Source organism: Mus pahari, chromosome 7, assembly GCF_900095145.1.
Source record: "Mus pahari chromosome 7, PAHARI_EIJ_v1.1, whole genome shotgun sequence".
Taxonomy (NCBI): Eukaryota; Metazoa; Chordata; class Mammalia; order Rodentia; family Muridae; genus Mus; species Mus pahari.
The window spans coordinates 35,618,566-35,633,035 of NC_034596.1; the positions used below are offsets into that span (position 1 = coordinate 35,618,566).

Genomic DNA, 14,470 nt, shown 5'->3' on the forward strand with positions numbered 1-14,470 from the left:
CCACATTTACAGATTCACTTTCAATCAAGAGGATTAGACCCTTTTTCCTATAATTAGTTTCCTTTGCAACAGTGTGTTAATCACAAAGAATGATTCTTCTGTAAATGCAGGTTAGTACCCAATACAAAAATAAAATCTTATTAAAACAAAAAAAAAAAAAAAAAAAAGGTGTTTTAGCTTAGCAAAGTACTACATAGCTGAAATCCTAGCACTTTGAGGTAAAGTTAGTTACATTAATACTTCTAGATCAGTCTGAGCTACATAGGAAACAAAACAAAACAAAACAGCAAAAGCAGTGTCCCAAACAGCAAGACTGCCACTTCTAGCATAGGACAGGATGTGTGCTACACATACAGGTGCTCAGATCATTGCCCAGAGAGGGAAAAACTGAATTAAACTCATGGTAAGAGTCATCTGGCACTTTTTCAAGGAGGTCTAATCCTGTGGAAAGCTCATCAAAAAACAAACAAACAAACAAACAAAAAAAACCTAGTCTACAAACTGATGGGCTTTGCTTCATATGAGCATGGAGGGATCACAGAGGTCCTTTTCTATAAAAAACCCGGGTTGAGCATAGCAGTAGAAATACCCTTTCTACAATAGCTGTCACTGTTTTCTCTACAATTTGAGTAAGTGTAATGTATACTGAATACTAATCTGTCAGACACTGTCTTTACAGAAATGCTATTTATCAAACATTCAAAATAAGCTATTTACTATTCTTTTTAATAAGACTTTTTTTTTTTTTACCACATACTACTTTATATCATACACTACTATAGAACGTTTCGAACTAAACGGACATCTATATTTCTAACAATTTTGTTCTTTACAAATATGAAGAACCCTGTGAGCTAAAATTTTGTTTTTACCTTCATAATGTAGTTTGTGGTGAGACCACAATTGCAAAGCTTAACACTTGAATAACAAACCTAATTTATTTTATTGTTTGCTAATTTGATCCACTGCTTCTAAATCTATTGTAAATTATAAAATGGATCCTGCTTGTCACTAAAATATAAAAGTATTTATTTTAGTTGACTTAAATTCAGAACATAAATGAGAGTTTAATGCCTAATTTTCAGTGCACACCCATTATTAAATTCCTTCAAGGGATTATTTGCCTGATCAAAGACAAAGACTTTATAGTAATTCAGCAACTAAATTGTAGCTTTCAGAAAAAAAAATATTTTTAGAAACATGGATTAAACAAGATCAGAAATGTAAAGCAGAAGTGAGATTCTTTGGATACTGACTGATTTGCTTGTTCTGGATTTTCTTTCAAAGAAACAGTTTTGACCACATAAAACTGATCACAGGAACAAGCTGTTAGGAGACCACAGCAAATCACACTTATTAGTTAATTCTAAGCAGTTCTGAGGTTTAAGAAAAAGTTGGTTTTCTAAGGCAAGGATATTTCAATCCTCGGAATATCTCGACCCCTGCGACTATTTCCACCTTTCTCACATTGCACTTCCTACCTCAGTAACTTGCATAAAAATTTAAAAGATATTTTACCTTTAACCAGTCATATACAAATTAAAATGGAAAGTCTTCAATTCTTTCAATATGTCATGCACTTGCTTTTGTTACAATTGCATTTTATTATTGAGAAAACCAGGCAATAATTGAGCATTTGGGAGTGGTCAAGGCACAAAGGCATGTACTTTACAATTTGCTCCAATAAAGTACTTGTGTAATATAAGCAACCACTTTACTTCCAGGAAACACATCTAGAAAGGAAATAACACACAGCATGTGATATTTTAATTAAAAATGTTAAATACCAACTAGAAAATTAATATTTGCAAACCTATCACTGTGGGAAAAATTAATATTACAAAATATAACATATGGAAAATTATGTTTGCGGAAGAAGGACCATTAATATAGTTGAGAACCCATGATTATAATGTGATGTAGATTGTTTCTTTCTTTTAAAGGTTTTCTACTGTCCCCTGGCCCTTTTCATACCACCTTCAGTGTTTGCTGTTCATATTCAATTCAATCTCCTCTACCAGTTTTGGATCCACACGGAGGTAAGTATGAGTGAGTGTATATATGTGTGTGTGCTAAAAATTTTATACCAAAACAGCCTCAAGCAATGTCCTAGTAATGTACTTGCAGCTGATTTATTGTGTAAGAAAACTCTTAGTTGCCTTTTTTAAGGAGAAACATCTGTTCATTTTTATTCCTTTTATTCTTAATATATATTGCAAAGTTTATAAGATGCAATGAAGTCAGTTGGTCCCAATTAAATAAAACAATTTTTGAACTATTAAGTACCAAAACATTTTAATACTATATTTGCTACAATATCTCCCTGTATTACAGTTCATTAAACATTACTAAACCAGAGATGTTGAAATCCAATTCAATTTAAAGATAGAAGTGTGTGTGTGTGTATGTGTGTGTGTGTCTCTCTGTGTGTGTATGAGTGTGTATATGTGAAGATTACTAGAAAAGATGTTTAATATTTTTCAGAAATTAAAAAAAAATGTTGGCACTTATCTAACTTTAATTAGAATGTTTGTGTTTTGTTTCAATTTCTTCAATATATTGTTATGGTCTTATTTTGTTATCTCTGGAAAACTGAATATAGAACTTCTCAGGCCTTCTAGAGATTTTCAGATGTTCAGGCTTGGATGTTTATATTAAGCAACCACTTGGCTTATGAACTATTTGTCTTCATTTTATTGTTAAATATAGAAATATCATAGACATCCAAAAAATTGCTGCACACATAGAAGAAATCTTGTAAACATTTGTATTTATTGGCAGCTTTATGAAGTTCTCAGAGTGAGCACTTGGGTAGGTGGTGCAATGCTGTGCAATAGTATCAATAGGCACAAGCTGCACCAGATGTCAAATCTTGGCCCAGAGAAACATCATATTATCTGCAGTATTTCATACTGAAATCATTCTTGGGATAGAGACACTGCTACCTTGACTTTGGACATACATGTATTATTTGACGATCTGTCATGAAATACTATTTGTTTTATGGTACTTGACATACATCAAACAGCTCACATTATAACCATCTGAACGAGGTGAGGCCAGTTCTAGCTCTAGAGGTCAAAGACCAAATTTGTTTAAATCAGGAAAGGGAAGTGTTCTGCTGATTTACAGAGAGGGGTTAAAGGAGAATAGCATTTTTACAGGGTCTCTGCCCAAGGTCATGCCTTGTGTCAAGTCAGGAATTAGTTAGGACAGCAATCATGCCTACGGAACTTCTGCCGTTTCCTGTCTCACCAAGAAATCCTTGAACAAAGGCTCGTGTGCCATCTCAGAAGAAAAGTGCAGTAAAAGACAGTGGGGAATTATTTCATTTGGAGATCAGTTCTGCCATCTGCTTGCCTTTCCAGTTGGGTAGCAGTGTGCAGGAGTCTGTTACACCTGTTGTACTTCATATTTTTACAAGAACTTTAACAAATATAGTAACCTTACATGAATTGCATGAGAGGCAAGCCCCCATTTTATTAACTTATTGTTTGAATTTTGGAATTTTTAAGTTATATTATAAGCTATGAATTTATTTTTGAAAATTTCTGTATCTGTGAAATTATAGACAGCATGCTTTCATTTGTTTCCAAGAGAATTATTCTGGAGGAAACTCAAAGGCTGCTGGTGGTGATGGTTTCTAGGGACAGAGAAATTAAATAGACATCTGGTAGGGGAAGATCTAATTTTCTTTCTAGTACTTACATATTTATATATTTAATTTTATGTGTATGTGTGTGCATGAGTGTAGGTATGTGGTCCTCTGCAAAATAATGAGTACTCTTAGTCACTGGACAATCTCTCTGTCTCCCACAGAGATTTAATTTAAAAGAATATGTTTTCTTTTTGAAAATTTTTATTCGTTATTCTATTTATTTACACTTCAAATATTATCCCTTTTCTGGTTTCCCTTCAAAAACCCCCTAACCCATCCCATTCTCAACCCTATTTCTATGAGGGTACTCCCCCCCCCTCACCCCTGCCTCACTGCCCTAGCATTCCCCTACACTGGTGCATTGAGCCTTCACAGGTCAAGGGCCTTCCCTCCTACTGATGCCAGATAAGGCCGTCCTCTGATACATATGTAGCTGGAGCCATGAGTCCCTCCATGTGTATTCCATGTGGTTTAGTCTCTGGGAGCTCTGAGGGGTCTGGATGGTTGATATTGTTGTTCTTCCTATGGTGTTGCAGACCCCTTAACCTCCTTCAGCCCCTCCTCTAACTCCTCCACTGGGGTTCCTGTGCTCAGTCCGCTGGTTGGCTGCAAGCATCCACATCTGTATCGTAAGGCTCTGGCAGAGCCTCTCAGAAGACAGCTATATCAGGCTCCTGTCAGCAAGCACTTCTTGGCATCAGCAATAGTGTCAGGGTTTAGTGACTGTATATGGGATGGATCCCCAGGTGGGGTGGTCTCTGAATGGCCTGTCTTAGTCAGGGTTTCTATTCCTGCCCAAACATCATTACCAAGAAGCAAGTTGGGGAGGAAAGGGTTTATTTGGCTTACATTTCCATACTGCTGTTGATCATCAAAGGATGCAGGACTGGAGCTGATGCAGAAGCCATGGAGGGATGTTCTTTACCAGCTTGCCTCCCACTGGCTTGCTCAGCCTGCTCTCTTATAGAACCCAAGTCTACCAGCCCAGAGATGGTCCCACCCACAAGGGGCCCTCCCTGCTTGGTCACTAATTGAGAAAATGCCTTGCAGCTGGATCTCATGGAGGCATTTCCCCAACTGAAGCTCCTTTCTCTGTGATAACTCCAGCTGTGTCAAATTGACACAAAATTATCCAGTATATGGCCTTTCATTTTTTTTCTCTGCTCCACTCTTTTCCCTGTATTTCCTTTAGATGGCAGCTGTTCTGGGTTAGAAGACCTAATACCAATACTCTTCAAACTATTCCACAAAATAGAAAAAGAAAGAACACTACCTAACCCATTCTATGAAGCCACAGTTAAGCTGATACCAAAACCACACAAAGACCGAAAAAAGAAAGAGAACTTAGGACCAATTTACCTTATGAATATTGATGCAAAAAATACTCAATAAAATTCTCACAAATCAAATCCAAGAACAAATTAAAATGATCATTCACCATGATTAAGTAGGCTTTAGCCCATGGATGCAGGGATGGTTCAATATAGAAATCCATCAATATAATTCACTATATAAACAAACTCAAAGGGAAAAAAAAACACAGGATCGTCTTATTAGATGCTGAGAAAGCATTTGACAAAATCCAACACCCCTTCATGTTAAAAGTCTTGGAAAGATCAGGAATTCATGGCCCACACCTAGAGAACATATTTTCAACATGTGCTTTTTAACTAGAACTGCTCCTGTTAACTAGAACTTAACATAGCCTGAATCCTCAAGCTTGAACATTTGGGTTTGATCACTGTCTTAGTCAGGGTTTCTGTTCCTGCACAAACATCATGATGAAGAAGCAAGATGGGGAGTAAAGGGTTTATTCAGCTTACTCTTCCACATTGCTGTTCATCACCAAAGGAGGTCAGGACTGGAACTCAAGCAGGTCAGGAAGCAGGAGCTGATGCAGAGCCCATGGAGGAATGGTACTTACTGGCTTGCTGCCCCTGGCTTGTGCAGCTTGCTTTCTTATAGAACCCAAGACTACCAGATGATACCACCCACTATGGACCCTCCTACCCTTGATCACTAATTGAGAAAATGCCTTACAGTTGAATCTCAGGGAGGCATTCCCTCAAATGAAGCTCCTTTCTCTGTGATAACTCCAGCTTATGTCAAGTTGACACACAAAACCAGCCAGTACGATCACCAAGTCTCTTGTTGTAGAAGGAGGGAACTTACTCAAGCAAGTTGTCTTTAGACCTCCACATGAGCTCTGGGACACACACACAAACACACGCATACACACAATCACAAAAATATCTAATTAAGTGTTTTTAAATGTTACCACACACAGTAAAGGTAAAATCTTAATAGTTCTATCAAACTGCACATTATGACTAAAACTCTGTTAGCCCTCAAAGCTTCATGCACACTCTAATGTCCCGCAGCAAGGAAATGACTCTATGAAAAGTCCTTGTATGAGCTGCAGACATTCCTGTATTGCCCACATGGCTTGGTCCATTCATAAACAGAAGTTTTCTTCTCTACCATCCCTAAAGTTTAGATCTTACAGAAGGGAAAGTTAAAGAGACACTGATTTTTTTTTTTGAAAGGGAAACATTTAGCTTCTTTCAAGTCATTACATCTGAAGTTGTGAGAAAAGAATAAAGAACACAAAACATTTGATAGACATATATAAGACAAGGATTAAGCCATAGACAAACAATATTTTTACTGTGAATTCTTTACCAAAGAAACAGAAGTGTCTTAGTCCTATCTTTTTTTTTTTTAAAGTTACAAAACTTTGGCTTGCTTTGACACTCTTCTCTCTCTCTCTCTCTCTCTCTCTCTCTCTCTCTCTCTCTCTCTCTCTCTGTATGAGTCTTGAGGTGGAAGTGACTAGGTCTCTCTCTATAATCTTGGTTTGGTTTTCCTGTAATTCACCATGTAGACCTGTGTGGATTCGAACTCAGAGAGATCCCCCTGCCACTGCTCCCAGAATGCTAGGATTAGGGATACACACACAACACTGAGCTGTTGCTGAGTTTTTTTTTTTTTTTTAATGTCTAATGATTTGTTTACTTTTCATGGATCTCAGTTGTTGGCAACACAAACTTGGTGTGCTGTTTTTCTGCAAATGCATGGATACAGAACAGGCACATCTTTATATAGACATCTTTCATAGCTATAAATTTCCATTTATTATGCATCAGTGGTATTGGGTTTTAGCTTCTCCAGCATGAGATATGTTAATAACCTGGATTAATCTAGATTATCTATCGCATAATCTGTTACCATGCTTGAAAAGTGGTACACAGGATTAATTTAATGCTTTGATGTTGAAGTTTGGAATCATGATTCAAAGAGTTTTGTAATATTAAGCTGAAACCTTTGAAGAATGTTAATTCTGCTTGGCTTCTTTGGCTCAGGTTTTTGGTATTGTGTCATTTGTGTGTGTTTTTTTTTTTAGTCTTTCCCTATCACAAACCCTGTAACATGTTCTGCCTAGATTTCCTTTAGATGTTTTGGAGGTTTAACCTTTACATTTCAGTTTATATTAAATTTAAATGTGTATCATTTAGGCATATGGCATGTGATTTAGATCAAGATCCATTGCTCTTTGCAGTGAATCCTGTGCCTTATAAAAACATACACTCACTCCAACAGTTTTATCTATTGGATGGTCTTCACTTTATTAAAAAGAATTTGATTATCTATGACACTACTGTTTTCACAAACTCTTTCATTGTTTACTTATATTCGTTCACATATTTATTTCACTATAGTGATTACTGTAATTTGTAGCAAGAGTTTTGGTGCAGTGTGAAATTTGTTTCAAATTCTCTATTAGATTATTTTCGGGAACAATGTAGAAGAAAGCTTTTGGTCCTTTAGTTATGTTTGATTTTTTTTTTTCTTGACATTACTTTGGTAAGACGTCTCAGTGGACTGTGTGAGCTAGAACAAGTTACAGCCTATGTCTCTTGAAAGCTGTTTCACTGTGTAACTCTCATTCTCTTGCCCCCTTTCTGTTATTGATAATTTTTCTCGTTATGATTTTTTTTAAAAAATTATGTCATATGTGTGTACTCATGCTTCTCTGCATGGGCACCATATGTGCCTACGCATCCCTGGAGGTGAGAAGGTGCTTAGCTCCCTAGAACTGGAGATACAGTCAGTTGTGAGCCACCCAATGTGTAAGTCATTTGCAAGAATAGGAGGTACTCTTAATTTGAGAGCCACTCTCCATCCATGTTTTTCCCTGAAATTACATTAATGTCATCTGTCATTTATTTATGGAACTAATAACATCACAATTATTTAAGACTCTGTCAGGAACTGCTTTTGCCAAAAGGCTCGAATCTTTAAGCATATCTTCAAATAACTAATGTCAGCATAAAAGGATGATATTTTTACATCCTAGGCCTTTTAAGCTCCTGATTGCCTCTGTGTATTAATCAACCCTAAGTCTCTAAAATTTGGTACTACATAATCTTTCTCATTTCTCAAGGCTGAAAGCACAAAGGTAAGAGTAAATAGAGCATTTTTATCTCAGACTCTTAAGATGCCATGTTCTGCAGCCTTGGGGAAGCACTTTAAAGTCTCAACTCATTGTTCTAAACCTGACTTCAGAGGGTTCCAGGGAAAAAATAGTTTCTTAGACACATCCCCCATGTTGAACCCTCAAACTGGGGCCAGAAGTAACAATTATCTGATGAGAGTCATATGGTCTCAGGACAATATGAAGAGTGTTTGAGGCTACACTGCAACATCGGAATTGATGTAATGATTAGCCATACTGCTGGTACTTAATTGTTCATACCCTTTGCTCCCGACACAATTCTTCCTCTATGTAACTAAGGTTCTTCTCAGTCATGCAGGACAGACTATAATGTGTAATTCCTATATTTCCCAAGTAAATATTAAAAATCCTTTCTGATCTTTTCAGCATTATTTTTATTTGCTGACTTTGGAGAAGTAAGCAAGTGTCTGCTGATATGTTTTAATCCCCAAATATTCATTCTGGCCTAAGACTCTGGTTATAATTCTATTTATAGCCTCTCTATCTTTTGAATAGTGTGCTTAAGTTTATTAATTATAATAGAAAATTTCATATGTTATTGTAACTTTTATGTTGATCTCATTAGTATCTTACCCAAGACTATTATTGTACCTCTCTCTATTTACGAGTATATAGTTGTATTACAATAGCCATAGGCCTTATTCAGACTATCTGGAAACTGTGGTCAGGTTGTATGGTATGAGAGAAGATTCTATTTTCAATAATAATGTAAAGGTTAACTATATTACTTCTAATTATGCATATGCGTTTTGTGGAGAGGAGGATACATGTAAGTGAGAAGAGTGCCAGGGGAGTCCAGAACATTGGATCCTTTAAAGCTGGAGTTACAGGAGATTGTGAGGTCCTCTACAAGAGGAGTGTATGTTCTTAATCACTGAGCATCTTCCCAGGCCCATGGCTCTTTTCTTTTAAGTATTAATTATGAAGAGCATTTTACAATTGATTTCTGCTGAATCTAACATTTGGGTCATGTTAAAATCTACTTTTATATGCTCTTTGTTTTGTTTTACTTTGCCTACCCACTCCACCAACACTATGAGAATCACATTTCACACTGCCTTCTTCATTGGTTCCCAATGATTCATTTGTATTATATGCTGATCTTTATGGAATACATTGTAACTATTAAAAGCTGTGTTACATTACTCTATTTCAATTTCGTTTTGGAAGTAAGATAGGATTGTGTAACTTTCAGTAACTAATTTCTACTTTGTCTGTACTTATTACCATATCTACATTTCTTACCCTTAGTGATTTTGATCTTGGATGAAGCCTGCCTTTGTTGTTGTTGTTGGATTATTTACTTAACAGAACTCTAAATTCTTCATCAATATGACTAGGCAATGAATGAAATCATTGCCCAGAAATTATCTTGTTTTTTCTATTAGAATAACCAGTCCATTGGTGAGAGTGGTGTGTCGAAGTCTCCCACTATTATTATGTGAAGGTCAATGTGTGTTTTGAGCTTCAGTAAAGTTTCTTTTATGAATGTGTGGGGGGTGATGAGCTGCGCACAGGCAGCCTGGTCCCTGGTCAAGTGCAGGCTGTGAACCCCAGAGACCTGGCATGTGACTATCTCCTGCATGGAAGAGCAGGTGTTTGGCCAAGGCCTTTGGGCCCCTGGCTTCTGTTGCAGTTACAGCCTCCCACAGCCCCCCACCCCCCACAGAGAGGTGTGTGGCTATCAGTCTTGTAGGGCAATACCCCAAGCTCCTGGTATTCTGTCTGGACCCCATAGCCCACTATAAAAGGGGATGTTTGCCCCTCCTCCCTCTCTTACCCTCTTGCTCTTACTCTCATACCCTTGCCTCTCGCTCCCTTGTTCCCTTTCTCTCCCCATTCCCTCCCTTCCCCCTTCTGAGCTGCCTTGGCTAGCCTCTACTTCTCTTCTCCCTCTCTCTGCCTTTCTACAATAAATGCCCTAACACCAAGGTGTGTCTCTTCTCAATGGGATCCTTCATGCTGGAGCAATGGAGCAGGTCTCCCTCTAAAGAGTCTCTCATCTAACCTCCTGACAGAAGCCTCTCTGCATTCCCAGACATGGTTTGAGAAAATTGCTCCTCCTCTCTCTTAGGTATAACTTAAGGTGATGCATAACTTTAAATGTGAGGTAGAAGAAGTGTCTATTACAAAGGTTAAAGGGTTACTTCATTTCTTTTCCATAAAACAGATAGTTTTCTTTTATTCTACTCAAGTAGAGGCAAATGGGACTTAATGGTTCATCATTCCTAAAAAAGAAAGGCATATCAGGAGTTTACAGTGTACAAGATTCTGTACTTCTGAGTTGTGGTCCCTTACCTAGGTGACTGATCTGTCCTACTGACTGTCAACATCTACCATTGCCTTGACCAGAAGGAAATAGATGAATTTTTAAAATCACTTATTTTTATTCTTTGATCTTTTTTTACAGTCCAGTCTTTATCCTGTTCCCAGTTTGCCCTCTGACTATACCTCATCCCATAACTCCTACCTACTGCCAAGTCTCCAAGAGGATGTCCCTACTCCCCTACCCTACCCCATCAGAACTCTCCACTCCCTGGGGCCTCAAGTCTCTTGAGGATTAGATGCATCTTCTCTGACTGAATCCAAACCTGGCAGTGCTGTGTCCCCGCTCTCATGGCCACTGTTGCTCATGGTGCCAATGAGGTATTTTCTTCTGAGAATACATTACTTTAGAGACTAAAAGAGCAATCAATAAACTTTAAGATATAGGATAGCTATAGGGAAGCACCATGCAAAGTCAGAAACCACAACAACCGAGTCCGTAGCTGACCTGTTAATAGATTCCAGAGTGCTGCAGACATTGGGAGATACAGAGAAGTAGTTACAAATGTTACTAGAATCTGAGCCAAGGAAATCTGATGTTTAAGGATGCAACAAGAAAGGATTTGATTATTATTTCTCCACACATCACCAAATTCAATTTTGATGAATGTGTGGATGTTTTCTTGTATTGTTCAACAACTTAGAATCTACTTAAGAGAACAGAACATGGGAAAAATTATTGTTGCTTTACACATGTACAGACAGACAGATACACACACATACATTCTAACATACACACACACACACACATATATACATATACACACATGCATACACATATGCATATACATTCATATATATCCACACATAAAATCTCAACTAATTTTCTGAAACAAAGTACATATTTGTAACATGATCTTCAAGTCATGATTGCAGAAAAACATATTTATATCAGGCTTCTGGAAAAATTATTTTATTCTTTGTGTAGGAAGAAAAAAATTTGAATCTGCAAATCTGTTTCACTAACAAATGTATCCATTCCTTTGTCTTGACATGATACCTGGAGTAAAGTTTTGGATATTTTGCCAAATTGTGATTATAAAACTTAAATGTGAGTGTTGGTAATATACAATTAGATATGTTAAGTGTTTTGCTTGATTTTTTATATTTTTTACATTTTATATTTTTATTTTTTAAAACAGTATTTAAATTTAAATATATTTTTAGCACATTCTTCTGCTCTCCCAAGTCATTCCATATCTTCTGCTCCTTTCTAACCATTCAGTTTTATGTTCTTTCTCAAAAGAGCAACCCCAAACCCAGTACAAGTAAACACTCCAAACCTAGAACATTAAAATATTTTGCCCAAAAAGAAATAAAACACCAAACTGTAACCCAAAACAAGCACACAAAAATTGTGAAGTCAATTGTTTGTTAATCCTGAACATGAGATCTGCCCAGGAATGCCTGCTAGTCAGTATTACATTGGAGTAAGCCTGCTCTCCCAGAAGGTATAAATGACAGTTGTGTTGTTAACCTTTGCCATAGTAGATAGGTTTGTTTTTATTCATTCATTCATTTGTTCACTCATTCATTCATTCATTCATTCACTCAGTCACTCATTCACTCCTCTTTTGTATATGACAGAAATACAATAAAATACAACAAAAACTTTCACTTTGAGATTGGACAAGACAGACCAAGAAGGCCAAGAGTCCAAGAGAGGACACAAGAATCAGAGACTCACATGTTGGCCCCCTCAGAAATTCCATAGAAACACTAACCTGGAATCCATAATATAATCCTACAGGAGCTGGTGCAGATCTGTGCAGACCCTGTGCATGCTCATCTGGTCTCTGTGCTTTTATATGAGCCTTGCTGATGTTGATTTAGAGACCTTGTTTCCTTGTGTCATTTATCCCTTCTGGTCTTATATCCTTTTCCTTCTCTTCCTTGGGCTTCCCTGTACTTTGAGAGGATGGGTTTGATAGGCCTAGCCTATTTTTATGTGTTCCACATTCTTTACATCTGCATAATGTCTGGCTATGGTTCACTATATTTGTTTACATCTGGTGCAGGAGGAAGCTTCTCTGATGCTGGCTGAGCAAGGCTATGAGTACAGACAATTGCCATTAGCCATCATTTTATCACTACATTTTTCTTTATTTTCCTTACATTTACTTCCTTTCTTCCTTCCTTCCTTCCTTCCTTCCTTCCTTCCTTCCTTCCTTCCTTCCTTCCTTCCTTCCTTNCTTCCTTCCTTCCTTCCTTCCTTCCTTCCTTCCTTCCTTCCTTCCTTCCTTCCTTCCTTCCTTTCTTCTTTTTGACCAATATCATTCGGTTTTGTATTTTGTCCCTGGAATAAAGAAAAGTATCTTGAAGACTTTCCCATTAAGCAAAATAATGATATGGTTATGTCAGATATCTAAGATGATAGGTATGATTCAAAGTCTGCTCTGTAAATTTTTTTTTGTTTTTTCCTGAAGTCTATGCAGCTGATTTTATATCTTGGCTAACCTTGGTTTATGACAAACTACTTCAGCATATGTCTATTACTCTAGTTTGATGGTTAATTGTATATCGTTTCCCACAAAAACATTCATTATACACTTGAGATTTCTTCCTAAATAGACATTTAATCCTTGCCAATTGCCATCCCACATTAATTTACATTTTGTTGTTGAAGCATAGTGTTATTAATTTTCTACTACTGCTAAATTTTTTCTTTTATCCATTTTAAGACAATGGGAGGGTCACAACAGCTATGGACCTCATGAAGACAAACAATGGCAATGTTTTATATTTGTTTATAATTTTTGTGAGGATGAGTGAGGATAATGTGCCACAATGCTTATGCAGGTCAGAAGAAAACTTTGAAGAACTGCTTCTCCCTAGCACCATACACATCCTGTTGGGGATTCGTGTCCGGATAACTCCTCTGAGCTCAGAGCAAAATGGAGAACTCCCTTTTTCCAGCAGGGCTTCCCCTTCTCTGATCTTGTCTGGGGAGGCCATCCCCAAATCTTTCAGTTGATGAAGGTCAAAGAGAGCCGTTGGCAAACCAACAAGTTCAATTTCCTCTTTCCCAATAAGACCCTGCCCAGCAAGTACCTGGGGTTCTGGCATGCCTCTCCACAAAAAAATGAAGTATTCATAGTACTTTAAACACCAGCCAATGGTTTTACATTCACTCTGAAAACTCCTTCCTCTTCGTGGTTCATATTTAGACTTTGTTCACTCTGTATAAAATGTATGCACACCAGCTGTTTTACTGAAGATTGTCTAAAATCCTCCACGAAGGCCTTCTCTCCCCTCCACTTACTCCCAGTCAGACCCACATCCTGCCAGCACCACCCATTCTGGACTCCACTTCATCCTTCCAGTCTGGTGTGCAGTGGTGCCGGGACACCCTGAGAGAGGAAACAGGATGAGAAACCACAGCTGGTCACCAATACTTAAAACACAGATCCAAGGATTGAATTCAGTTCATTACGTTTGACAACAAGCCCCCTTTACACATTAAATGCATAAATCAAATTTTCAAAAGAAAAAAATTATATTCAGCAATCTCTGTGAGTTACCACCATTGCTTTTAAAGCTAAGAATATTAGTTTTGTGATTTATGTAAGATAACCGTCGCTGCCTTGAAATGAATTTTTGATCATTATTTATCTGGCAGACTTCCACATTAGGCAACATATTGATCACTGTAAAATGTTAGGCATAAGAGAAACTCTTAAAAAGACATGTTTCAGTTAAAACAAAAAGGACATTAGTTATGATTAATTTTCTTGTAACCTTGCCTATATAGAATGTATGACTTTAAAATACAAGAAGCAAAAAGAAATCCCAGGAGAAAGGATGGAATTTGTAAGAGGGATTGATTTTAGAAAGAAAACTCTTGTGAATGGACATGACAGGGAAAAAGAATTTAATAAATATTAGTCTTAGTAAGTTCTAATCCACTGATTGCAAGTATACTTTATAATATTTTACTTTAAACATGCCATGCTCTCTCTCTCTCTCTCTCT

The 14,470-nt window shown here is 37.2% G+C and overlaps 1 protein-coding gene across 1 annotated transcript in view; it reads left to right on the forward strand.

Moving 5' to 3' along the window:
• Agmo (alkylglycerol monooxygenase) overlaps nt 1–14,470 on the forward strand; it is a 304,766-nt gene that overhangs the window by 110,200 nt on the left and 180,096 nt on the right. Inside the window, exon 5 of the mRNA XM_021202587.2 lies at nt 1,944–2,039. Coding sequence (XP_021058246.1) covers nt 1,944–2,039 — 96 coding nt within the window. The remainder of the gene's footprint in view (nt 1–1,943; nt 2,040–14,470) is intronic.